This window comes from Zonotrichia leucophrys, chromosome 1 (assembly GCF_028769735.1).
Source record: "Zonotrichia leucophrys gambelii isolate GWCS_2022_RI chromosome 1, RI_Zleu_2.0, whole genome shotgun sequence".
Taxonomy (NCBI): domain Eukaryota; kingdom Metazoa; phylum Chordata; class Aves; order Passeriformes; family Passerellidae; genus Zonotrichia; species Zonotrichia leucophrys.
In genome coordinates this window covers 52771917-52798862 of record NC_088169.1, presented here as the reverse complement: position 1 = coordinate 52798862, position 26946 = coordinate 52771917, and the positions used below count along the sequence as shown (strand labels likewise).

Genomic DNA, 26946 nt, shown 5'->3' with positions numbered 1-26946 from the left:
TAACATGCTCTATCTAACTCTTCAGTCTTCTCAATGCCAGTAGGACTATCCACGTTTATTCCTTACTTATGCATAGACAAACTGTACAATTGTAATGACAGGATGTTCTTCAGAAACATGCAGAAAAACCCAAATTAGCAAAGTAGACTGTATTTATTATTACACAACCATATTCTCTCATTAAATAAATCTCACAATATCTAACAGAACATTAAAACCAAGAATTCAAGATTATCCAGCTTTGTGTTTAGCTTAGATGTAGAAACAGTAACTAAAACTCCACTGAAAAACAAATCCAGCTGAGCTGAAAAAGGATACCAGGACAAAATTCATGTACCAAGCTGAGGAGACTAAATGAGAAAAAAAATTAATACAAAGAAACTAACAAACAAAAACGCCAAACAAGAATCCAACCAACACTATTTTGGAGGTACAATCATACTAAGTAGGCACTAAAAATAAAAAACAAAAAGCAATTTTCACTTCTACATATATGCCAATAGCAGAAAAAACATTTATAAAAAGACTTATGTCTACAGAATGAGTGAGACATAACTTTCCAGGGCATTAGAAGATTGTTGGATCAAAGAACTTTCAAGCACAGAACTGTCATTTTTGCAGCACTTGACCACCTCTTGACATAACATACAAAGTTCCTAGAGGGAAATGAAAGGTTCTTTAATAAGAAAGAGAAAGTCAAGTCTTAGACTCTAAAACTATCTTAAACATTTTCATACCTCAAAAGGTGGCATTTTCATCAATAATGAAATCACATCTCCTGAAGCAATTATTTTAAATCTGAACAAATTTGAGCATATTTCTTCAACAGAATTACGAGCTACTGATGACTAGATGTGTTGTTTCAGTAACAATGAATTAAGAACATGAAATGGATTGTGAAAATCGAGAGCAGTAATCAGATATATAGTGTCACAGAGTACATACATTCTATCAAGTAAAATCTTATGGACAAATCAAGTGGTGCCACTCAGTAAATTTCGGTTAGTATGCAGATCTCTACAGAATCTCAGATCAGTGACACACCTAAATGAAAAGTCCACAGAATGAAATTATATTTGTAATAGTTTTGAACCTCTCCCATTCCCTCTTAAAAAACCTTGAAGATATAATTTTAGGGTTGGTGTATTACCTGTCTTTGTAGTGTATCTGATAATTTGAATTGAATCCTAGGATAAGCACCCTCTTGTTGCTCAGAACAACTTCCAGTGTTCATGAAAACTTCAGTATTGCTTTTGCTTTAAAAATATACCATAACTCATTAGCAGCTATTTCACAAGTTTATATTACGTAGCTCCTATGAAATAAACTATGCTAACAGACAAAACAATTCAAGGAGTGAACATATGCTTTAGAGCTCTCTGAAAAGGTGTAACATACTCAAAGTTACACACCCATTTGTTTATCTACAGCTGTACTAATCCAGACATAAGCACAGTGCTATCCCTTCACGTCATAAAATATTTAATACTATATATTTAACTTCTAATATGAAAATAAGAACAACAAAACAAATAATTTATTTTATTTCTTTTCATATTTAGAAACTGAACAGCACATTTCTCTCCATAGGAAAAAAAAAATAAAAATCAAGGGAAATGAAAATGAAGTAAACTGTGGGGAGGCAGGAGCAAGCAGAGTTAAAGTAATGACTCATTTTACGCTTAGGACTATCTGTATCAGAGTTTTTCTAAAAGCTCTCTGTCAGCTACATTTCCTTCTTCAAAAGATTTTAATTTCTGTTTCAGCTGGGCATGAGGAGGGCAGGGAAGGGGAAGGAAAAGCAATTCAACATTAACGCATTTGTATGAAATGCAAGAATCTGGATGTGTCTTTCTTGCTCTTACATTCTCTCATGTGTCACTCAGTTGATGACTCATAAAATTCTTTCAAGTATTTTTCTCTGAGGTAGGCTGTAACACCGCCGACTTTCAAGAAAGTGGACGCTTTTACTTCCGAGCTTTCACCTGTCATCCCATTACCCAGAAGTACACCACCTCCCGCTAGCGTTTTAATAAACTTCTGAGAAAGTTGGGGAGCGACGGTCCCCAGCGCGGAGCGCCGGCTTTGAGAGGAGCCTGTTCTCGGGCAGGGGCAGCCCAGGTGCAGGGGCGGAGGCGTGGACAGGGACAGGGACAGGGACGGGGACGGGGACAGGGACAGGGACAGGGACAGGGACAGGGACAGGGACAGGGACGGGGACGGGGACAGGTCAGGGGCAGCCGCAGGCCAGGAGCAGGGGCACGGCCATGGGCAGGCCAAGGGCAGCATCCTTGGTCCGCGGCACCTTGACCGTGAGCTGGCCGGTCTCTCCCGGGACCCTGGGCAGCCCTCCAGCCGCCCTTCCCTCCGCCTCCAAACCCCGCCAGTTCAAACTGTAGGACTCGTCCCTCTCCCAGACCCGCACCCTCCCGCACCAAGGCCAGCGCACCGGCCCGGCTGCGCCCCCGCCCCGCCACCGCCCCGGGGCCGCACAGCCCCGCGATGAGCTCCGCGATGCCCCGGCGGACCGGGCGCGCAGGAGGCGCCGGAGCTGCCCTACCTGTGCCCGCCTCCGTCACCTGTTGCCCGGCTGCCTCCATCGGCGCAGCCCCCCGGCGACTCCTCCCGCTCCGCCGGCGCCAGGGGCTTCTCGGGCTCGCGGGCCACCTCCATCCCGCCGGGCACCGCCTCCTCCTCCTCCTCCTCCAGGGACTCCACGTAGAAGACGGTGCGGGGCGGCGGCGGTCCCGGGCCGTGCCCCGCGGCCGGCCGGCCGCCGGCGGGCAGCAGCGTCCCGTTGGGCGCGCTGGCTGTGGTGGCCGCCGAGGAGGAGGCGGAGGAGGCGGATTTCTTCCAGAAGACGCCGTTGCCTCTCTCCTGGCTCTTCAGCAGGCGGCTCTGGCTCGGTCCCCAGTGCTCGAAGCTGCTGTCGGGCGGCAGGCAGCCTCCCCCCGCCGGGCCGCCCGCCGGCGAGGGGTGGCTGAACAGTTTCCAGCGGAGGCGCAGGATGTGCTTCACGTCGAAGTCTTTCCTGCCGGAGCCGGACATGGTGCCGCGGCGGGCGGGGGACGGGCGCGGGCTGAGGCGGCACTCACGGCGGCCAGGCAGGGCCCGGCGGCGGCAGCGGCGGCAGCGGCGGCTCCTCCGGGCAGCGCTGGGCTTGTAGGGCGAGGGGTGGCAGCCGCCGGGCGGAGAGAGATGCGCGCACACCCCAGTGCGGAGAGAGAGGGAGGATGGATGGAGCGATGCACAGAGCCAAGAGGAGGTAGAGACACCCAGCAGGAAAGGGAGAAAGACAGAGGGTGAGATGCCCAGAGCTGACGAGGACTGCACGGTGATCAGTGGAAAGGGGAGGAGAGAGAGGCAGAATTGAGAGACATCTCTCAGGGGAGACGGACACTTGCGAGGGAAGAGCGGGTGAGGGAGGCTGCTAGGACGCGCTAATCTGATTAACGGGGGAGCGAGCTAGAGCTCGGAGAGGAGCGGCGGCGGCAGCAGCCGCAGCGGGAGGCAGGTGGCACCTCCTCAGTCTCTTAGAGCTCCGTGACCGAGTGCAGGCGGAGAGGAAAAAGTCACCTGGAAGCCTCTCTCCACCTCCCGCCTTCCCATCCCATTTCTCTGGGGAGTCCCATGCCTGCCGTTATCTGGGATGGCAAAGCCTGGGAGCTGGCACAGGAAGAAATCGGGGCTCCTTTATATGCACTGTACGTAGGAGGGGAAAAAAAAATCCCGCCCGTGAGGCTGTCAAGGTCCTCAGTATACAATTTTCTGTCTATCTCGGCGCCTCTCACCAAGCCGCCCCCTCCCTTGCATGTGACGCAGATGTGCTCTGGGGCCGTCAGTGAGAGGAGACAGAGGGAAAGGGAGATGCTGCAAGCTTCGTCGTGCAAGTAAGTCGGCAGGTCACCAACTGCCCCTCACAGCCTCCTCCTCTTCTCCCTCCAGTGCCGGTCCACTCACCTTGGTATTTTGGTTCTGAGACAGCTGTATATTACTGGGAGCAAAATAAAGTACAACAGCAAATGTATCAGCAGCAGTAAACACAAAAATGTGAATAATAGGAGTACTGACTTAATAGACTGCATGGAGACTGGGTGAGGTTGCAGGTTAACAATGTATTCTGCAGGCTCCATTCATTAGCCTGTTGGCTCAGTGTTGCTGTACCAGTGGAAAACATTGGCTGGAGGTACAGTGTGTCAAACAGAAATAGCACGACGCATCTGCTTCTTACCTTTCATACCTGCTCTTAATGCAGGCTGACAGTGCTAAACCCAAGGGAGATTCCTTTCACAACATAAGAGATCTGCTTAGGAACATCTGCCCACTTGGGAGGGGTGTCACAGAGTACACTGCATCAGGACATAATTACAGAATTAAAAGCTTTATGGTGAAATGTAGGAGAGGGATATGGCAGCAAAATTGTATATTGTCATCTGGCTCATAAACCCCACGCATGAGAAGTTGGTGGCAATAAGATGATACACAGAACACCTGCAATTCACCTGTACCTTACTAAGTAATCTTTTAGAAGCAGATTTACCCCTAGGAAAATGATGAAACCTATTTTCAATCAGGAACCTTTCCATTGGCCAGCTTTACCCATGCACTCATGAGCTCTCACTCAAAAGTTTGTTGTTCTAACTCTGTGAAATCAAGAAATAAGATTGAAGGTGTTATTTCCCTCAAGCTGTATTGTTTTAACTCCTAATTCATAAAGTATTATAGCTTGAAAATTCCTCCAGGGAAGCACAAAAATCAAACACAAATTAAAAATTTTATTACTGTTATATTTACTTGATGACTGAAGTATATTACTGTTTTGTTTAGTTTGTCAGTGGAGTAGTGCTTCTGGATAAAAACCAATATTAGGGTTTGTGTTTAACACTGATAAAGTCTTGGATTTAACAGTACCAGAATTCAGGGCACAAAGTCCTACTTTCAAGGGAAGAAAAATCGCCACTGTGCATTTTAAATATTGATCTGTGCCACAACAGCTGGACTGAAAACTCCCTGGTGCCTCAACTTTTTTCTCAGTTTTCAGTGATAAAAAAGGACAAAAACTATTCTAAATCAAACAGAAGACATAGTTCATTTTTATCCAGGCACTGATCTGAGTATGTGCTGCTTAAGAGAGCGCTGGGAAGAAATGCCTAGAAATCTTCATCTAGAATAGGACAGATGAAACGTCAGCAATTTCTGAGAGTCTAGAAATGCATCACTTATGATTAAATATATGAAATCATCTATAGGGTATACTGGCTACTTGCTGTCTAGTTACATGCTCTAAAAGATGGGGGTATTTTCATATAAAATAGTTTTAATAAAGTAATATATAGATAGAATGCTATCTCTTCTGTGTTTAATACCTCTTAACTGATTAGGCCTATTCAGATATTCTGATTTGAGGAGAATTGCATCATTTCTTGCCATGTTATAAATCTTGGTAATTTTTAAATCCTCATTAATATTTAAATTGATAATTTGATGTGTACTATTGATAAGTTAGATATTCTATCTTTACTTCACCTAAATAGATAAATATAAAAGACAGTACATTCCAAAAAGCTATATTTTCTAAATATGCTTCAGAAGTCACTCAATGAATTATTATACTGCAACCCAAGAAAGTGATTTAGCTTTTTTATCACCTGTCCATGTAGTACAAGCTATCAAGCAATTATAAGGAAAAAAAGTAGAAAATGCTTTAGATTATTGTTATTCATGTTTTTATTTCAATTATGTCAGTAACTGAAATTAAGTCTTGGATATTTTTAATAATTAAAATCTGGGCTCTTCCAGGTATCATGCATAGGCATTGACACATTTAACATTACTTGAACCTTTCATATTTTGGTACATAAATAATTTTTTGCAGTAAGAGATGCATTAATTTGGCATGTATGGCAGCTTTTTTACCTGCATGAAGATGTATGAACACTTGCGTATCATAAAATGAAATCTGGAAAACTGTCATGATTGTCTTAGTTCATATCATGATCACAATTATTTTGTCAATTTACAGAAAACAAGAGCTACCCCCCCAAAAAAGCTATATTGAAGAAGCAGTCATTGTCAGTATTTATAGTTAATTATTAAATTTCTGAGCATGAAGTACAAGAATTAAACAGGTTGGTTTAGTTAGGTTTTCACAGAATCTTATCTTCATATTTCCCAGTGAATGCTTTTGACATATGCTGGGGAGGCAAAGAACAAATTCTGGATTATCACATGAGAGAAAAACAAAATACATTTGAGTTTCAGTTGAAACATCTGGTACATAAAAATATTAACTTAACTCTGTAATTTGTCTAGGCTTTCTTCTCCATCCAGAAGAAGAAAAAATAGTTCTCCTACTGGAGTTCTAGGGACCTTACTCATAGGAATTACATCAAAATAATTAGCTTACTAGTCAAATATGTCTTAGTCTACTGATATGAGATAGACATAGACATATGAACAGAACTATGAAATTACACTTTCTTTTTAGGTTGTCAAAGGGAAACATTTTATGTCTTGCAGCATTCCATCCGTATCTTATGGGTTCCATGAAATATAGCCAAAAAAATAATGATCACAGGTAAACTTTCCTGTCTGTCGGTTGCACACTGTGTATCACATTGTATTTTTGTTTATTAAACAGCATTTCTCAACTTCCACCACTGATGTAGTTTCCCTGGATTATTCACTGCCACTCAAATCTTGAATAACTTTACAGACTTTGCTTGAAAGTATTTAAGGCTCTTTTTTCTTCCACTATTAGTCAGGCAAACAGATGAAAGTGGTTAATCTTTATGTTCCTGTTATGAGTCAGATTCCTGACACTTTCTCTTTGTGTTTTTGCCTTTCTAATGCTCTTCAAATGAAATAAATTCACACAGTCATGTCCCTAAGGAAGTCTCATGCTCATGTTTTATAGGAAAAATGGCCTAGGGATATATATCCTTTTAATAAATCTTTCAAGTAGTAAAAAGCACTTCTAAAGAAAAAAAGCTTGAAGCAGGTATCCAAATGAGTAAGGTTTTATTAACCCTCTTTTTTCCTTCTTTCCGTTGCAAAGGTTTGGAGTACTGTTTATTTTTAGGCACATGATTTATGTCGAGCTATTTGCATGTTGTATCCCAGGGAGAACTGGGGGATTAGAACTGAAGTTGAGTTTCAGTTGGTTATTGATTGATAAAACAAGCAACAGAGGAGCCATCATGCAAAGAAACCCCTTAGGGTTAAGAGTAGTCTTAGTTTATGTGAGTCTCTGCATTACATAAAGTCAAAAGATACAGCAAGTGAGTCTGAGAGTGATGAGCTTGTATGTGTACTGGGGAATGGCAGTTACTAATAAGAGAAGGGATATATCTCTCAGCAAACTATAAGGATAAGGCATAATTTTGTTACTGAATTTATCCTGTCACATGATTTAATCCAGAAGACACTAAATTTTAATGACAATAAGCACAAAACAAACAAACAAACAAACAAACAAAACCAAAAAAACCCCAAGCAAAAATAAAAAAGAGAGCACTGTGCTTTGGGTAAGGATGATACTAGAATGAATAGTTTTACAACAATTCTCACTTTAATGTGGGAGTTCTCACACGAATGAATGAACATGCACTTCGGCTATAAAGATGCTTATTTGGTGGGTGGTTAATTACACATTCAGAAGCTAGAGAGTGTTAAAAAGATGCTGTGAAACAGAACTACAGAATACTCAAGCTAAAGAAAGTGGAGAAAAAAATTGATGGGATGGGAGGTCCATTGAGAGATCTGTACCCTGTTCTTCTAAGATCTTCTAAGCCTTCTGAAGTTTACATTATTGTAATGAACTTTCTCATGTGCTTTTCTCTAAATAATTATAGTTTTACATTCTTTTCTGAAAGAGGAGAAATTTGATGGACTATTGGTTTGTCCAGTGTCATTGGAGAGGTGACACTGTCACCCTCCAATCCACTGTCACTTTTGAAAATCTATAAATGTTGGAGGCAGAAATTAAACGTCCTTCTTTTTACCTTGGAGATTCCAGTGTCCATGTTGTTTTATTTCATGTCCTATAGCAACAGAGATCAAAACTCAGTGCAGAAAATGTCAGTGTGCTAAGTGATTCAAGCAAATAAGTAGTTCTTTAGAATTATTATTTAAACTCTTGATGTCTATAAAGCCTTTGAACAATTTTTATGATATGTAGATATATTCTGAATCTATTTTGGTAAGTAAACTGAGAAACCCTGGGAATAGATGGTAGTTGGGAGAAATTAAACTCTTATGTTGTTTATAATGCATACACATAATGCCATGCTATTCCTCTGAGTCAAGTTACTGAGTTGATTTTCCTCCCATAATAGTATGCAAAGTCATATTTAAAATACTATAGATATGCCTACACTTATTTACTATCATTGTTTTCTAATGGCAATAAAGAAATAACAAAACCAGACAAAAAGCAAACCAGAGCTGATTCATTTGTCAGTACTTATGAATGCTTTTTTGTAGTGAGTTTTCAACTGAGATTGAAATTTTGAGAATGATTTTGCCTTCAATAAGTTAAACAGTCAAATGGTGTGATTTCTCAGAATTAAAAGTGAGCTAGCGCAGCACGGGCTAGGTTTCTGAAAGTGTGATGACACGACCAACGGCACTTATTTCAGGTTTTTAAAATATTTCTTCACAGTTATTTATGAGTGTCTCTCTAGTAATGCCAGATTAAAAAATGATATATGAATTACCCCTAGTGGTGACTTGAACAAATACATTTTATTTGGCATTGCAGGAGCTTAGAAGAGCAGTTGCTTATCTTATATAAGCTTGAGGGACAGCAAATTCTTAATCCATTTCACCAGGATCACAAGCAGTTGTATAAACACACCCTAAAGCAGTTTTTAAATGGTCAGAGAATTACATTTAAGAAGTGCAAATGCTACAGGATTCGTTGTGGGTAGATTCACAAGTAAACTAAGGCTAGAGAAAATGAAATTATGACTGTAATTATTTTCAAAAAGTAGGGAAGTTAAAGAATATTAAAGTTCTTAAATTCCTAAATCATTTCCCACAGTTCCTCTGGTTGTAGCAGTTGTCAGTTCTCTTGTGAAATATTTTTTACCCACAGTTCCCAAGATGCCTATTAATCACCCTTATTTGAAGAAAATGTCATGTCTTCTGTCCTCAGTTATGGTCAAGAGAAACAGCTGAACTCCATCTACTGCAGGTTTGGCAGAGCACACACCTCTCTGCTTCTATGCCACACTCCGTCCTTAGACCTTAGCATTTGGAGGCCATCCATACCTCTTGCTGATTCACAGAGACAATATTACTATATATTTTAAGTGCTAGAATATATTATAAAAATCACTATGTTGTTTTGTTTTGATCTAAAACTAACACTTCTAGTGGTGTTTTTATGAATGACATCAATCTCTGGTGATGCAAAGAAAATAGGGTGTTTTTTCTTTTCTAGATTCAATAATAGTTGCTGTCTTTTTTCTATGATTCAGAATCTTCTTAGAACCAGTTTGCTTTCATGTTCTGTTCAAAAAATATGCAGTTTCCTGCTGATCTTTTATTCAATGTTTATTTTTAATCTGAATTGAAAATTTTCAGATATATGTTGGCAAATCACAGAAATAGATACACCAATGGTTTGCAGCATAGTCTCTATAAAAAGGGAACTGCTAAAATTTTGTAACTACACATGTAGTAGTAAATTATATTGGACTTAATTAAATTAAACAGAGCCAATGAAACTGGCATAAGATGGTCAATACTGATAAGTCATCACAGTTTTAAATTGGTTTTGGTTGTATAAACCAGTGTCTTTCAACCTCATTCAGAAGTTAGCAAAATTCAGGAACATACTCAGTAGGCACTTTGAATAGAGCTAGAATTTTGGAGGAAAGGAGCATTTAGCCATATGCAGGTAAATGGTGCCATGCCATTTGGCCTGGGTCCAGTGGCTGAACAGAGCAGAGAACAGGCACAGGGACATTTTGTTTACTGTTCTGGACATGACCTTACAATGATTATATTTCAGCTTACAGGTTCTTTTGTAGTTAAAAAAAATTATGATTTTGGTGTAATTTTACCATTGAAAATCTTTTATGAGATATTTTGTAAGGATCTTTTATGAACAGGTTGTTTTAAAAGAAGCTTTTGACATTTTTTCAATAAGTCTGACTTATGATTTTATTTGTTATTTTATAGGAAAATATAACATACACACACTAACAGAAGAAGCATTTCTCTATTTTCCCCATTCTCATGGTATGTAAGATCCCAAACAGAGGTGTATTCTTTCACTTGACTTATTATTTTGCATCAAACTTTTGGTACCTTATCCTTCCTGTATTTTCTCATCTCAGTAGACAGATTCCCAGACTCTGAAAAATTTTATATTTCCAGATTAGTAAATGAATGGCTTTTTCACCACAATATTAAACTTTCTAGTTGCAGTAGAGATATTTGTTGCTTGTATCAAGTGCCTTGTTGCCACATGAATAAGAGTAGTTTAAAGTTTTATGTTGCCTTAGAGATTTTTTCTGTTGTTTTCAAGGAATATTGGATGTCTGGACATCTTCTGACTTCATGCTCTTTCTGGGAATCCCAACAAGAAAATACACATGTAGTTATGCTCCTGAGGACCTCTGACTGCCATTTTAATTTTAAAGTAACTTTAATGACAATGAAATCTTTATTTACAATGCATTTCATTCTTTCACATCTCCTATCACATTAAGATAGTGCATTAAAAAGAAGCGAGCAAGAAGTTACACTTTTTTTTCAGAAATATATTATTTCTTTAAAAGAATTCTTCAGCACTGAATATAAGGCAATAAAATAAACTCTTGTCACTTCTGTCCTTCCTTTTGAAAAGTAAAGATGGGGCTTTGTCTATGATTATGTGTACAAATGGTCTTTTGATTGTTTACATTTAGTGCCTGACCAAATTGAAAAAACAAATATTTGAGAATGTTTTTTTTAATCTGCCTATTCACACTTTCATTTGAACTGTGTGTCCCAAAGTGTATACTGTTGGGGCTTTTTCCCTTGGAAAAAAATTGCTATTTGATTCAGATTAGAGTATTGTAATTGTTTGAACAACTTTATAGTTTTCCATCCAGATGTCATGACACTTACAGTAATAACTGTTAACATAACAATTCAATATCAAAAGTTGCTTGAAAATTCCTGGCTTTAGGTTCATAGTACAAAAGCAGAAAGATTTGATTCTATGGTTAAGGACATTCAAAATTTTTTTTACATTAGTTTCCATATAATAAGTTTCACATACTTATAATTATTTCTGTTTGCAGAATTTTTTTCCTACTGCATTTTCTCTGATTTTACCTAACAAACTATGCCATATTTTTAATCCCTTGCTTGCTGATTTTTTGGAGGTACAATGTTGTGAGAACTTAAAGAATGCAGTTTCATTTCTCAAAACACTCTTAAAGAAGAAAGTTCCTGTAAGATAAGCCACCACATCAGGAACTTGAGATAAGCACAAGTGGCAAAACAGGAAAGCCTTAATTCCAACCTTCTAACAAAGGTGAAGACTTGCAAGTAGCACAGCAAGAGCGTGCAGACTTTGGGAACTTGAGATAGGATTTATTCAGACAAAAAAAAAAAATTATATGGTCACAAACTGTGGGGAAGGATACACATGCCAACCCAGGTTGTGGGAACTGTATCTTGGCCCTGTGGATACCCTGTGGATACCTGTGGGACATGGAGTGTACAGAAGTGTTTTTGTACAGAGAATGACTCTGGGACTCCCCCACAGAAGACCAGGGTGAAGAAGGACTAGCAGGATGCCACAAAAAAAAAAAAATCTTTCTACTTAATCTCTCTCTTACTCTCCTTTTATCCCCTTCTCCTCTCAAATTTCCCCACCAAGTTGAGTGAATTATAACCAACAGATATTTTTCTGATTTAAAAAAAAAATGCTTTTAATGCAAAGTCAATCTTTTTTTTCATTTTATTCCAGTAGGTTTTAGCAGTTCCATAAGATTACGTATAAATTAAATTTAAATGTAAAACCAAGGCAAAACTTTGTTTGTAGCGGCACGTGTAAATAAGGACTGAAATATTTTTTCATTATTTTGTTCTAATCTGAGCTTGGCAGTTTGATTGCTACAGCATATAACAAATAAGAAGGCATAATTAACCAAGAAGGTCACTAATTAGGATACTGCAATGATCAGAACATATGTTACCTGTCCAGTAGAATTTATATGGGCAGTACAAAGCACTGCTACCTAGAAAACCTACAATGAGAAAGCTTATTATTTCTGATAATCTAAAGAAAGGGACTGAAGAAAATACCAAGTAATAGAATAATTATGGTAAACTTTTGGGCAATTTTCTTATTTGCCCTAAATATTCATATGTGCAGTTTGACAGGATGTAGTTTTTAAGTGAGGACAAAGGCTATCTTTCCTATTCTTTTAAGCTAAAAATGGATTATTTTCAGCAAACATTCCATTTGCAGTTGTTTTGGAAGATAAACAACTTCAATTTCTCAACTCTCTTTGAATTTTAGTATGGTCTCCAAAGCCTAGACCAGTCTGAAGTCTGAAAATTAAATAATGTACTCTATTTTCTGTTATAAAATGATAAATGTAATAAACAGCAGTTAAGGAAAGACAAATACATATGCAAACATGCACAACATTTTTTCGTGTACTACTGTGTGCAATGAATAACATCCAAGTACATTTTCCCAACCATTTATATTCTTACCTTGCGGCAGATTTTCTTTACTGTAATTTTCTAGGCCATTTAAGAAAATAGTACAAGGCGCTATCTGAAATACCCTAATATTTCAAAAATACTAACGAGATGAGGTATCTGGTTGAATGAAATTTGTTAGGGCCTAATGTACTGGTCGACAGTAAACACCATTTGATATTCCATATTTTTATACTAACATATTCTTCCTGAATGGATGGGACCCAGTTTGCTAGGGAAATTTTCCTTCCCTTTTTAAAAAAAAATATTGGTTTTCTATTTTCTGATACTTTGGAAGATCATTTATTATCTTTCCTTAGTTACTTTTCTAAATCCCATGTAGAAAAGTTTACCAACTTGATGAAATTTCATCATTTAAACCTAAGTAACTTTTTTCCTTCTTTTGTCTTATTTTGATGTCCATTAATCCCCAATCTCCTTCATGAAAGCTGAAGCAGAAGTGTAGACACTTCATCCTTCCCAGCATCAATGTTTGGTGCCCCTTAAGTAATGGCTCAGCTCTTTCTTGCTTACCCTTTTGCCTCTGACAAAGTGACAGTATGTATTCCCTCCCTTGTCATGGCTATCTTGGCTGCTGTTAACTTACTGAAGACAGGGAAATTATCAGTAGCCCAGTGACCAAATGGAGAAAGGCTGCTGAAACCTCGCCATTTTAATGACAAATTATTCTTGAAGATGACTAGTGACAGATTTGCAAAAAGGAGCCAGAAGTAACTTAGCAGTTGAGCATTGCAGACAAACAGTCTAAATTGGAGAGGAATGGATTTGAGAGGTGGACTGTTAGGTGAATGAGGAGTCAGTTGGAAAGTTGCATCCAGAGAGAAGTGGTCAATGACTTGGGGTCCCTGTGGACATCAGAGAAGAGTGGTGTCCCTCAAGAGTCCACACTGGAACTAGTGTTATTTAATACATTCATCAGTGACGTAGGCAGTGAGATCAGTTTCAGCCCCAGAAAATTTGCAGAGGACACTAAGCTGAGGGGTGCTGTTGACACACCTGAAGGAGGAAATGCCATCCAGAGGAACCAGGACAAGCTTGACAAATGGGCCCGTGGGAATGTCGTAAGGTTCAATAAGATCAAGTGCAAGATGCTGCAGCTGGGTTGGGTGAATCCCCAGTATCAGTGAGGGCTGGGGTGAACTGATGGAGAGCAGCCCTGCTGAGAAGGACTTGGTGGTGGATGAGAGATGAGAAATGAACGAACAACATCCACTTAGACCAGGAAGCTGTGGATACCCTGGTCTGCATCAAAGGCAAGTCAAGAGAGGTGATTCTGTCTTCTACTCCTCTCTGGTGAGACCCCACCTGGAGTCCAGCTCTGCAGTCCCCAGTACAGGAAAACCTTTGACCCATCGAAGCGAATCCAGAGATCCACCTCTGGATGCCAGAGGAGAGCCAAGATGATTAGAGGGATGGAGCATCTCTCTTACAAGGAAGGGCTGACAGAACTTAGTTTGTTCAGCCTGGAAGAGAGAAGAATTCAAGGTGACCTAATTGGGGTCTTCCAGCACCAGAACTGAGCCTGCAAGGAAAATGGAGGGAGACATTTTGCAAGAGTATGTAGTGACAAGACAAGGAGGGAATGGGTTCAAACTGAAATAGGGAAGGTTTAATTAGATATTTAAAAAAACCCCACAAATTGCTGAGAAGGTGGCAAAGCACTAGAGCAGATTGGCCAGAGATGTTGTGAATGCTCTATTTTTGGAAGTGTGGATGGAGCTCTGAGCAATTTGGTGTAATGAAATGCACGGCAAGGGGATTAGAAAATGATCATCATCTATTCCAACCAAAACAATTCTATGGTTCTCTGTGGATTTCAGGTTCAATAGTTATCTGAAATTTGTTTTCAGATTATTAATATTGGTATACTTTATAATTTTTTAAAGGCATAACTCATGCTCCAAAAATTAAATCAATTTCTCAGTGTTAAATATGCTTTTTTTTATTAGTGAATATATATTTTTGTGTCTTTAATGATAGCTGGTCACTGATCTGAGTCACAAAGCACCTAACATTTAATCATAAATTAAATCTTTTTGTTAAGTAGATTGTATGACATTCTCAAATAAACTAGTTTTATACCTCTTGATATGTATTTAGTAAAATGTGTATCAAAATCAAAATTGAATGTTAGATCTATTTTAAACTTTGTTGAACACCACTTATCTCTTGGCAATAGAAAAACACATTCCTTTTAATTGGAAATTTATGTGAAATACTGTCCTGATTAAATCTAAACTGCTATTCATTAACATTTGGCAGTAAACAATTCTTGGAAGATATCCCAATATAGCATCTATTTTTATTAACCTAAACTGTATGGGAAGTAATAGTATGTTGTATTTGCCTCATGTTTTCCATCTCAATACAATTGGTAAGCAAAGCACTGAGGACACAAAAAAGAAACTTTATAAGCCTTAGTACTGCAACTACATCAGGTGTGCAGATCCAGCAAGTTTTAAGGTTAAATTACCATCTTAGTTACATCTACAGTATATATAAAGGTATCATATGGTTGAAAATATTAAGAATCCTGATGATCAGGAAACCTAGAGACAATAGAAATACAAAATAACAGCTAAGAAAAGGATTTACCTGAAAGCGTTGTCCACAGGATTTGAGGTAGATCTAGATGGATATGAGTTAGGCATCTTCATGAAAGAGTTTCAGATCTGAAAGCCCCACCATAAGTTTTTGGCCAAATTACAGTAGACTTAATGGTGCAACATTTTTTTTAACTGTCACAAACTGTCTAGGTTATTTCCTTGAGTAAGAATACAAATGCAAAGCACAAAATATGATGGAATATGCTGAAAGAAATGAAAAGTCATTATTTACATTTAAGCCCATGTCTTTTTTGATTGATTCTGGGTTTTCCCATAATTTTTTTTTTCTTTCCAGAAATGTAAGCTGGAGTGTTTTACAAGGCACTTCTGCAAGGAGAAAAATTTATTTGTGAAGCATTGCCTGCTTCTGAGTTCCAAAGTCACTGCCACCATTCCTATGCTCATCCATGTCTCCATCAGTTGACTGTAGAGTGCTGTTGAGGCTGTAACTTCGGTGGCATCTTAAAAACAGAAGGGACTATTTCAAAGATACATTTTAAAACCGCCTCTGAATGTCAGAGTTGCTGAACTATGACAATTTTAATGAATATGACTCATGCTAATTTGGAAAAAGAAACCAATAATGGACAGCTAAGTGAGGGCTTTGCCTACATATTTAAAACTGAAACCATACCAGATTATACAGAGTTTTCTTTTTTAAATCTGCCTGCATATAAACTCTTCCTTCTGTATTTCTTAAAATAATTAAATAACATCCTATCATTTGGTCACATAGTAATCCTTTTTTAATCTGGCCTGTACTGTATTTTAAATACTTCATGGTTTGATAAGATTGCTTTTTTATTGAATGCACTAAAGTGCTACAGAACAAAATCCTTATTGGAATCCATAATGTTACAAATGAAGGATAAATCTATAGCAAGTGAGATGGGAGCTTTCATTTCTTTAGATCCATATTTAATTGTTTCTAATCAAGAAAGGAAATTACCATTACTACAGTAGATTTCTGCTGCTTCCTTCTGAAAGTTTCTGTTCTTCCTAATTGAAGTTCATCATGTGTTGGTCCTTATGTGGAGGTATAAATCTAAGATAAATGAAGTGAAAATATTTTTGTTTAATAAGAAATTATGAAAAAATCATTTTGCAAAGAAAGTATAGGATATAGAGATGGATGAGCAGAAGGATGGCACAATTAAGTTCTGTTGAAATTTACTTGATAATAAAGGTAATGTATATTTAGTCTTCTTGAAGCAATGGATTCTCTAACATGTAGCACTTGATTCTCAGCTCAGTAAATTACATTTTTTGCAGTTTATTCCATATTTTGTTAAAAGTAGGCAGTGAATATTTAAAGTTATTCTTTTGATCATGAAGGCTCCATGAAAAACCACAAACTGAATAAGGAATTTACAAATACTTCTGAAAAGAATTGTGTTTCTTCTCCCTAGTGTGTTTCATGTACTTAAGTTTTAAAGCTTTCTTGCTGACACCATTTAAGAGAGTTGCAGTCCAGCAATGTTGTATATGTGTGCATGCATTGCCAACTATTAAGGTGAGTAGGTGCTGTTTAATTGCAATAAATTCAAGATACTAATTCAAGATCTACCTCGGGTACAGGAAACCAAGTGTTTCAGATCTCAAGCAAAGTTTTCCTAGCAATTTAATCTATCCCATGTGTGTGCACAGTCTCTGTTGTCCACCTTTTACTTTTTTCCATTCTCTACTTTTTGCAAGTCAAAAAAGAAGCATTATGGTACTATTGAAAGTAAAACTTGGTAGTTGTGCTTGGATGAATCCTTAATTATGAATACTAACAATTAAAAAAAATAAGAAAAGTATTGCTTTGACCTCACAAAATAATTAAATGTTTATATCATATTTCCAGTGGATACAGTATTCTTCTTTCAAATTATATCTGCAGCTGAAAGATCCAAAATATGAATTGCATGAACTGTATGGAAATGTTTGTGTCAAAATTTTGTTCTTGGTAGAAGTGATGGGCAGATGTGGATGTTGTCTGGAACAAGACCTCACGTGGAGACACTGTTGGTTGGGTTTTCCAAGTGTGCTCCTCTAAGGTGTCTTTCTTGCAGGGCTGAATCCTGTGTTATGCTCAGAGGAACAGGTTTTGTCTTCAGTCCTGATTTAGGCTGCAATGGTCAAGTGCAGGACTGCCCAGAAGGTACACCCAGGCAGCACAAATTTCAACATTAACACACCTTATCACTTCTTTTCCTTTATCTTGATTCTCTTTGTCACCTCCTTTTCTATGTCCCAATCTCCTCGTAATTGACCTCAATTACTTCTTCCCTATTGATCCTTGTTTTGCTGCATCCTTATCCCAATTGTTTACTTCTGTGACCATTCCTCATGTTGCCTCAGCCTCAGTGTAGGTCATTGCTGACGTGTTTGCCTTGTCACTGCTTGCCAGTGAGAAACTGCCATCCTGAAGGTCCCAAGTTATCCCCCCAATTAGCTGTGAAATTTGGCCGTTTCTTGGATAATTCTGCCTTAACCACCTCTGCACCCCACGCCATGCCTTATGGTGCTCTCTGTAATTTATTTCAGCTCCTCATACTGTTATCTGTCACATCCAGCCATTTCTCATGCCGTGCTGTGTCCAGCTCAGTTAACTTTATCTCAGGGCACATTATAGCCAACAGCATAGTCATGGGCTTGCAGCCCTAACAAGATTCCACCCTTTATGTAAGTTCACAGCTGTTTAAAGCCAATCTTCATGTCCATGGACACTTAGGTACAGACTTTTTACTGTACTCTTAACACAGGCAACTAAGGGGACTAAAATGCCAATGATAGAAGTTCAAATTTTTATGGCACAGATAGAGATAAATGCCCATCACTTTTGTGCCCTTTTGTACCCCTCTTCGTAACATCCCTGTGGTCAGTTAACTTTTCCAGTAATACCACCAAAAATATTTGGCATTGAGAGATCTCAGATAACTATTAGAACCATCTGGCTTTGATTGCTTTTCTCAAACACTCTAGCCTTCCATAAAATATTACTTCTATGCTTTTACCATATTTATACATCATCACTTTATGTCACGTTTTACTAGTTGGTTGTTTCTTTATAAACTTTGACATCATCTTCTCACTGAAATTATTCATACTGTAAAAACATGCTTTAACATCTCTTATTAGGGGAAAAACAATTCTCTTCTAGACTTTTAGTGTAAATGATCCTTACAAAGTTTGAACAAGAAAAAAAGTTACAAAGCTGTGGCTGAGAATTCGGCAGTCCATTGTATTTATGTTTTCTGTATGAAGATTTGTCATCAAGTATGAGAATGAAAGATTTTAGCTAATTAAAAAAATATTCTACATTTGTGAACACTGCAAACAATATTATATTTCATTATGTTAAAATGTTATTAAAAGCAAACTGTGATTTAAGAAGTTAATTAAAAAATGCACTCAAAGTCAATTTTGCTTTCACAGGTATTGATTATTCCTTCAGTGCTCTTCATTTTAGCTATAAAGAAAATTACCACCAATTGCTGGAGTTTTACTTTGAAAACTTAAAATTATTATCGCTATTTTAGATATGTATTTCATTTTATTATTTATTTATGAAATAAAATGTAGCTGAAACATACCTATTAGTTATTACAATTTTGTACACTAAACTCCACAAGATATTTGTATATTTTTCTAGTGTGGAAATAGACCATCAGTGAATCTGGTTTTCTGTACACATATTGTCTGGAACTTGACCCTTTTCTGAGTGTGTCTAACAATTAAAGTGGTTTTGAGTTTACTGCTAACAAACAGAGAAAATGCAAAGTTTATAATCTCTAGTTCTCCTGCACTGTCTTCAGATCCTTTTTCAGGTATACTTTAGGTTTTAAGGCAGATTTTAAATGATTATTCTGTGGCCAGAAGACAGAAATTGGTAAGAACATAGGATAGAGGAAGCTTAAGGTCATGCAAGTTGCAAATGAGTTCCAGACTGCACACACTAAAAATCTATTGTGCTCAGATATCACATGTGGTTTTGAAAGTTAAATCTGTGCTTTGCGTTATAGTCAATGATTTGGCACCATCAGTTGCCTTGCCATTCAAAGTGACATGACAGATATAACACAGTTCCTGCGTCCTCCTTCTCTCCAAATTACAACTGTGTGAGGCACTTAAAGACATGTCTTCTACTGATGATTTTGTTTTTAAATATTTGTTATATTTCATTTACTAGTGCCTATTTGTTAGGAATTTTTTCACATAGTGTTTTAGGTATTTTTTGCTATGGTGTATTCAAACCTTGTAGAAGTCTCTGATTTGCCTGTACATTGTGTTCTGTTTAAACAACAGAAATTCTTTAATGCTGTATTAGCTCTTAACCAAGTGTATTATATGGACAGATAGATATATGATATCTGAGTCTCAGATGTGCTTGAAAGTTGGGTGGCACCACAGCCACTATGTTCTCTTGTCAGTACTTCCTTACTTGTAATTTAATAAACTGTTTATTTGGATTTATAGAGATGCTAGAAAGAATAACTGGTCAAAAAACTCAAATACAATGAAGTTAGTGTCCAACAGAAATGACTGAAGCACAGACTAACCTCATTAGACTTCCATGTCATATTATTCCTCCTTGATAGAAAGCTACCTGTGTGGATAAAAGTCTAACTTGGTAATATGCCCTGCAGTGCATCGTGTATGGAATAGTTTTGGCCAAGTGAGATTGAGAAGTAAAAGTCCTCTGTGACTGAAAAGTGATGCTACGGAAATGGCCATATAAATGATGAAATAAAAAATGGTTAAGAAGGGAAATTAAAACCAAAACAAAATAAAAAAATAAGCAAATAAACCTTCTCCTGCACTTGATTTGGCAATTGCTATGTTCCTTCTGTTGCTCTAAAGGCTTTTTGATCTTCATGCGCTTTTTGGCAATAGTATTTTGGCAACATGATGGAAGGAACTGGAAGAAACTAAGGTGTCAGAAGACATGACAGAGGAAAGCTTTTCATGAAACATATGTCTTCTGTTAGAGTTGGGCATAAGTTCACTGATAAAGATCTATACAATCTTTCTTCCTCCTCTTTTATTGTAATTTGTATGGTTTAATTTGCATTTTAAAAAATCTATGCAGAAGGTTTTGGAAGCATTTTTCAGGATTTCATTTTCATTGAAAACAGAGAATCATGGTTTGTAATGTGTTAACCAGCATTTAATAAGATAACTCAAAATCATAAAAAAACACAGAACTATGGGGTTTTTTTTTAAATTCTTGTTTGAGCAGACCAAATAGCTGCTTGTATAGAAATCTGAATCAATAACAAAACATAATAAAAATAATATATTTCTCCATGATACAAACATCTCCCATTATGATCCTCAGATATAATTTATCCAGAACTGTACAGTCCAGAAAACTCAAAACTGCCTTCTGAGTTGTCTAAGAGCTCAAATAATTTTTTTTTTTTGCTCCCATCTAGATAAGTCATATTTGTTAGGTATCTCTGCTCGCTTTCACCAGACCACTTGGGCAGAAAAGGAATCATTTTTGCTTGATTATTTGGTTTGATTTCTGTTTGTTTGCTTACTTTTGCAGAAGCAATTATAGCTGTGTACTCCAAAATATATCAATTCAATTTCATGACAAAAACTAGTTCAATTATGTTAAAAGCAAAATCTCTTCTCTTGTAGTTCCAAAATTGTTTCATGTAATTACTCTCAATATACGTTGCTTATGAATTGCTCATTTGGAAACCGTAAAAAAGATATTATTTGCAAAGTGTTGCTATAACAAACATGTTTCCAGCATGATTAACATTCTCCATTAATAGAAAGAAACAAACGGTGAAAGTGTTGTAAGAAATTGAGTTTAAATTTGGCAAGGAATTTAGGCACTGCAGCATATTATTGTTCCTCATTTTTAAGTCTATTTTGAATATGTGTTCATTGTAGACTGAAATCCCAGTCAATTTTGGTGGGCTATTAGCTTCCTAAATGAAGTGACATATTTGAGACTGACTAGAGAGCTGAATGATGAGCCAAAAGTCAGCCAGCAGTGAGAGGTATCTGTTCAGTGCCATTGTCTTCAGACAATACCGGTTCCCAGGGAGGCTGTTTTCTCCATGCATGATTAACAGTCCTTTTTCTGAAGACACAGAGCACATCAAGAACAGTTTTGTTTCCCTTTCAAGAGAAGTTTATTTTGATATAGTAGATGTAGATTCAGTTTTAAACATACTTTTTTCTGGTGGGTTTAGCTTTGTTTGGGTTTTTGTGTTTGTCATATGCCCTGTCCTCCAGTCAACAGATGTTGTGGAATAAATATGAAATTTGAAAAGAGAAATTTAAAATATTTCTTTGTCATTATAAAAAGAGACAAGCATACATATTCTACTGAATGATCTCATCTATCCACATATAAATTAATTCTGTCCTTCATAGCATCTTGATTTGTTTGGTATAAGGGTTATAAAGATGTAGTTCTCTTCCAGCACAGGAAAATGTATTTAATTAGACAGGTTTACTTTGCAATCCATATATCAATATACTTTTAGACAAAATATCATGTGGTTTTGCTAAAAATTCATGGGATTCTTCATGCAACTTGTTTTGTTCCTGTTTATTTATGCATGTGCCATAGCTTCTCCCACAATCCTTTTGATTTCAGATAAATCCGTTGCAAAGCCCTTTCCAGAAAAGATTCTGCTGTGAGAACTGACTCTTTATGTCAATTTAATAGATTTAGGTACTCACAATCAAATAATTTGAAAATATTTGCCATTTAATAAGCAGATTAGACATTGTAACTTTTGAATGGAGAAGTCTATAATAACAGAATTGTGGCCAATATTTTTATATTACCTGAGAACAAGGAAAACATGTAGAACACTTCTCAAAGGTTAAAATTGTGCTTAATTTCTTCTTGATTGCAATATGCTCAGTATATCACCTATAATTAATCTCTTCTTTTACATCCAGATCTCCAAGAACTTACTAAAAATTGTTCTTACAACTGTTAGTTTTCTATTTGAACCAGTTAACCCATTTTAGGTCAAATGATTTTTTTCTTAGTGAAGTAATTGGAGTGTCTACTTGACCTATTGTTGAGTTCTGAAATCAAAATAGGCTGATAGTTTATTTAGCTGTGTCTACAAAATAATACCAAAAACATGCTGGGGCAAAATGTCTTTTATCTAGTGCCCCTAAATGCATGATGAGTGCGTACAAGGTGTGTACATGACCCTGACAGATTTAAGGTTCTTGAATTTCGTTGTTGCTGAGAAGAATCAGTAATGTAGAATTAGACATTATTTTAAGAATCATTTATCCAAAGAGTGGTCAGCACTACAACACAAAATGAATTTAAGATACTTCATCTGCTGTTGGACTGTACCTCCAGCTTCTGTAATGAAAATAATTAGGTCTATCTTTACACAATGTGAAAGCTTTTCATTTCCTTTTCAGTGGTATTTTAATTCTTAAAAACTTTTTGAATACTGAAAAGAATATTTTTTTAATTTTTAATGCTACTAATACATGTTATCCAGATAAATTTATGTTCATTACAACATATGAACCAAAATAATATTGATTACCTTTGACAGATGGGAGTTATTAAATTGTGAAATTATTAACCTCTGACATGAATGAGAGCTAAATGTGAATGCTATATTTCAAAGGGCACTGTAAGTTCACTTGTTGAACTTAATAGCTCATTACCTAAGGAATATTGGGCTAGTTATTCTTACCAAGAACTACACATAAATAGATGCAATATGAAACATGACAAAATTAATACCTAGCATAAATCATTGCTATATTGGAACAAGATTACTGGAGAATAACTCAAGCCCACTATCCTACAGTAATTCACATTCAATAAAACAATGTAATATTCATAAATTGGATTTCTAAGTTACAAGAGATTCAAAGAAAACAGGAGCTCTGATAATGATGTTGGTTGACTGTCTTGCTCATTTAATTACAATGCAGCAATAATTTATCATAAGATTAATAAAATATGACAACTGGTGTGTTTTTTCTGGTGCCACTGCTGGTTCTGCAAATGCCATATGTTATTTGAATTTTATACTATGTTATCCTTAATTGTGTTCTTGTAACCATAAACAGCATTTGTGTGTTATAATTAATCCTGATAAACAAACATCCACATTAGATTATAGTTAGATAATTTTAATTACGTAGATATATTTTCTCTGCATTGCAGTGGTAGAGATAAGTCCTTCGTTATGTTCTCATCCATTCACATCTTCTGATATTGAACACACTTTGATTATGCTTCCCAAAATGTACTGTGGAAATTAGCTACGGCGTGCAGCCTTAGAAGTCTTGCTTGCATACAGATTTGACTATTACAAGCTGATGCATGATCCATGTATCCAGGATGGAAAATAGCTGTTTTCTGGAAGCCTTTCTGAAGTAGTAACTGCATGAGTAACTGATTGATGCAACCTGAAACAAATGCTTCCCCTGAAATCTGATTACAGGCATGACACAATGGGATACTTTGCAGTCTTAATTTGGCATTTATAAATTTGGCTTTGCCCAAACCAAAATGGATTTGGCATGTAGTGTCAAAAAATATATTTCTATCCCTTTTTGACTGTAAATCACTAGCATCACTATGCATTGTTTATGTACAGGTTTGCAGGGGGTCTCATTTTGATCCATTTGCAGAACCAATCTCTTTAACCTCGAAGTTGTGTACTGAATCCAATGTCTTCTGAATGGCCATACAGAAATCTCAAACCACAATGAACAAAGATTGCCACATGTTTTTCCCTCATAAACTGTAATGAACACTCTCAAAAAATATTGTCAGTACAGTACTAGTAAAGTAATCCACAATAATAGTGCATCAGTTGAAAAGCTGAGAGAAATTAAAAATTTAGCATTCATTTATCCCTCCCATTTCAGAATTTCAAAGTCATATCAATGTTGAGAGGATATAGGAGTTATTTTCACAGTGGTGGTATGTCTTCTAATGCATTTAATATTATTTTTCTTATTGCATAAAAGCACCACTTCAAAAGAAGTGGTTTTCTTCTTCAAAAGAAGAAACCAAGAGAATTCATCTGCTTTAACCCAACATCTATTAATGTAATCTCTAAGGCTTTTTCTAGGAAGTCCAGGATCTTCCTTTTACCCTGTTGATGTAAAGTGTGGAGTGAACAAAGCTGTTTGACAGCCTGGGCTACTCCTCTGGCTGTAAAGAAATGATGTAAAATAGAAAAAAGGTAACAGTTTATCTCCCAGAAGTTATGTAAAATTCAAAAAGTCACAAGTCTTGCCAATGGCTTGGAAATAACACTGCAATCATACTTTTTTATGTCTGTGGGATGCATGTGCTCGTTTCCTTAAAGGCTCCCAAGGATGTCACACCAAGGTACTTCTGTGGAAATTCAGAGCTAGGAAGGCACATAGCGAGTTTAGATGAAATATTCACAGCACTTGTGAATCATAAGGTTTGTACATATTTTAAAATCTAGATTCACTAGATAGTTATCCATAGCCTGTAGTAAATGGGAACAATATGCCTGCATATAACAATTTGAGACCTGTGACATAGCCATGGTTCATAAAACATGATTCTGCTAGAAGTGGTTGTGGCTGGACAAAAATCAGTAACTCAAAAGAACCAGCAGTAGCCAGGTGGAGAACACAGGCTGACAAACTCTGCTGTACATTTCAAGTGCTTGAAAGAACTTCTGCTCAAGATATCTCTTTGATTGTACCTGTTGCGTTCCAGCTACTTGCAGATCTTTATTTCTGTCACAGACATTTTCTAAGTGTCTCTTTCTTTTCAGGGTAATAATTTTTTTATTTATTTTTTTGAAGGGACATAAGATGCAAATTTCTGAGAAATCATAATGGAAAAAGACAAGAAAGGTTGAAATTAAGTGAAATTTAAGTGAAAGTCATTACTTCTAAGGATCCCTTTATTCTGTAAAAAAACATATTGACTGGCAGGTACTCTTCTCTTTCTCATAACTGGAATTAATATTCTCAGGATATATATATATATATATATATATATATATACACACACACATATAAAATAAAGGGTTATCTCTTCTTTATATATTCCAGCATTATTCACTGAATTATTATTATTCAGGGAACCTTATTGGCAAAGTAGTTGCCACAGTGGTTTCTTTTTTTAAGCTCTGACAAAAGCAGTAAAAGGGACTATGTTTTCAGTGAAATATGCAGAAAGTATAAATTTATTATGAGTCATCCAAATATTGTAATTTTGGGCATTATTTGCAAGTCAAAATTATCTGAAAATTTGATAAAGGATCTCCTTTTATATTCAGTTTTCTAACAATAGAAAGAAATAATAGAAAGTTCCAGAAATTTAAATTTGCAGATTCCAGTAAGTTTTGAGTATACATACACACTTACCTTCTTAGAAATATTAAAATGATAATGATTTACATCAGTATTGTATGGCTGGAAATGACTGCATGATCAAGAGCACTATAGAATTGAATCCCTATCTCTTTTACTAATATATTTTTGTAGGCTGTAGATAGTTACGTTGATTTCTAAGCATTTTCAAGTACTCTCCTTTTGTTTTAAAGAAGTCTTTCAACTCTTAATGAGTTCTCATATCCTCCTTGATAGTTCTTAAAAACAAATTTCCATTTTTAGGTATAGTGTTCTATATAATGACAAGTTTGATTTTAATAATTGAGAGCAGATGCAGATATTACTGAAAATAATAATACATTTTCTTGATAGAACTGCCTCTTTTTCCCCTTCTTGATTAATATTAATGGTGTTAATAATGTATTAGTAGTAGAAGACCAAAATCTATTACAGCAAAACTTGGAACACTTCCCTAAATTTTGTAGGACTATATGCAATAAAGCTGTCTAAGAAATGATGCAGTTTCTAGTTAAATCTGCTTTTTGAAAAATTTAATATTAACATTTATATTAAATAAAAATTATTTTCTTTTCTTTGTATTTCATTATCATTATTTCAACCTCATTCCTCTTATATATATTATTTCTAAAAATAATTAGTGACTAAGGAAGGAATGTATCTCTGAGGCTGTCAAAAACTGGATAAACTTCTCCTTGGTGCAAGTATCTAGTTTTCTATAATTCCAAAGACTGCAAAGTTTCACGAAGAGTTGTACTTCCTGTATTTTCATTTATGATAATAAATATAATATGTAAATTTTTCCCCTTGGCTTTTATTTATCCTTTTAGAGTACTTATATTTAAAATGAGTCCTCTGCATTATTGTGCTAGATTTGCATACCACTTATCTGATTTTAGAAGACGTATTCCCCAATGACTTAGAGTGGTTTTGTGAAGTAAAAACCTCTTTTTGCTCTTTTTACAGTAATTTATGTTCAAAAATATAAGAATGTATTGTTATTTTAAGGAGACCTATGTCATCTTTGGAGTGAAAGATAGAAGAGAATTAGGAAAGCTGTAGTATTGTATTATGCCTGAATGTAGTTTCTTTTGTGATTCTATCAGATATCCTTGCTACAATTTACTACTTAATGATCTTAAAGGTGGTTTCTAACCTAAAGGGTTCAATGGGCCTGTGATTGTGTGTGAATCCATAAGCATATGTGTAGATATATACACATGAAAACATTAAAAAAGCATATATTAGTGGTGAA

At 36.5% G+C, this 26946-nt stretch overlaps 1 protein-coding gene across 1 annotated transcript in view; it reads right to left on the bottom strand.

Annotated features, from left to right (window-relative positions):
- KLHL1 (kelch like family member 1) overlaps positions 1 to 3660 on the bottom strand; it is a 190584-nt gene extending 186924 nt beyond the window's left edge. Inside the window, exon 1 of the mRNA XM_064713523.1 lies at positions 2561 to 3660. Within this exon, the coding sequence (XP_064569593.1) occupies positions 2561 to 3048 (488 nt within the window). The 5' untranslated portion in view covers positions 3049 to 3660. The remainder of the gene's footprint in view (positions 1 to 2560) is intronic.
- Positions 3661 to 26946: the final 23286 nt, after the last annotated feature.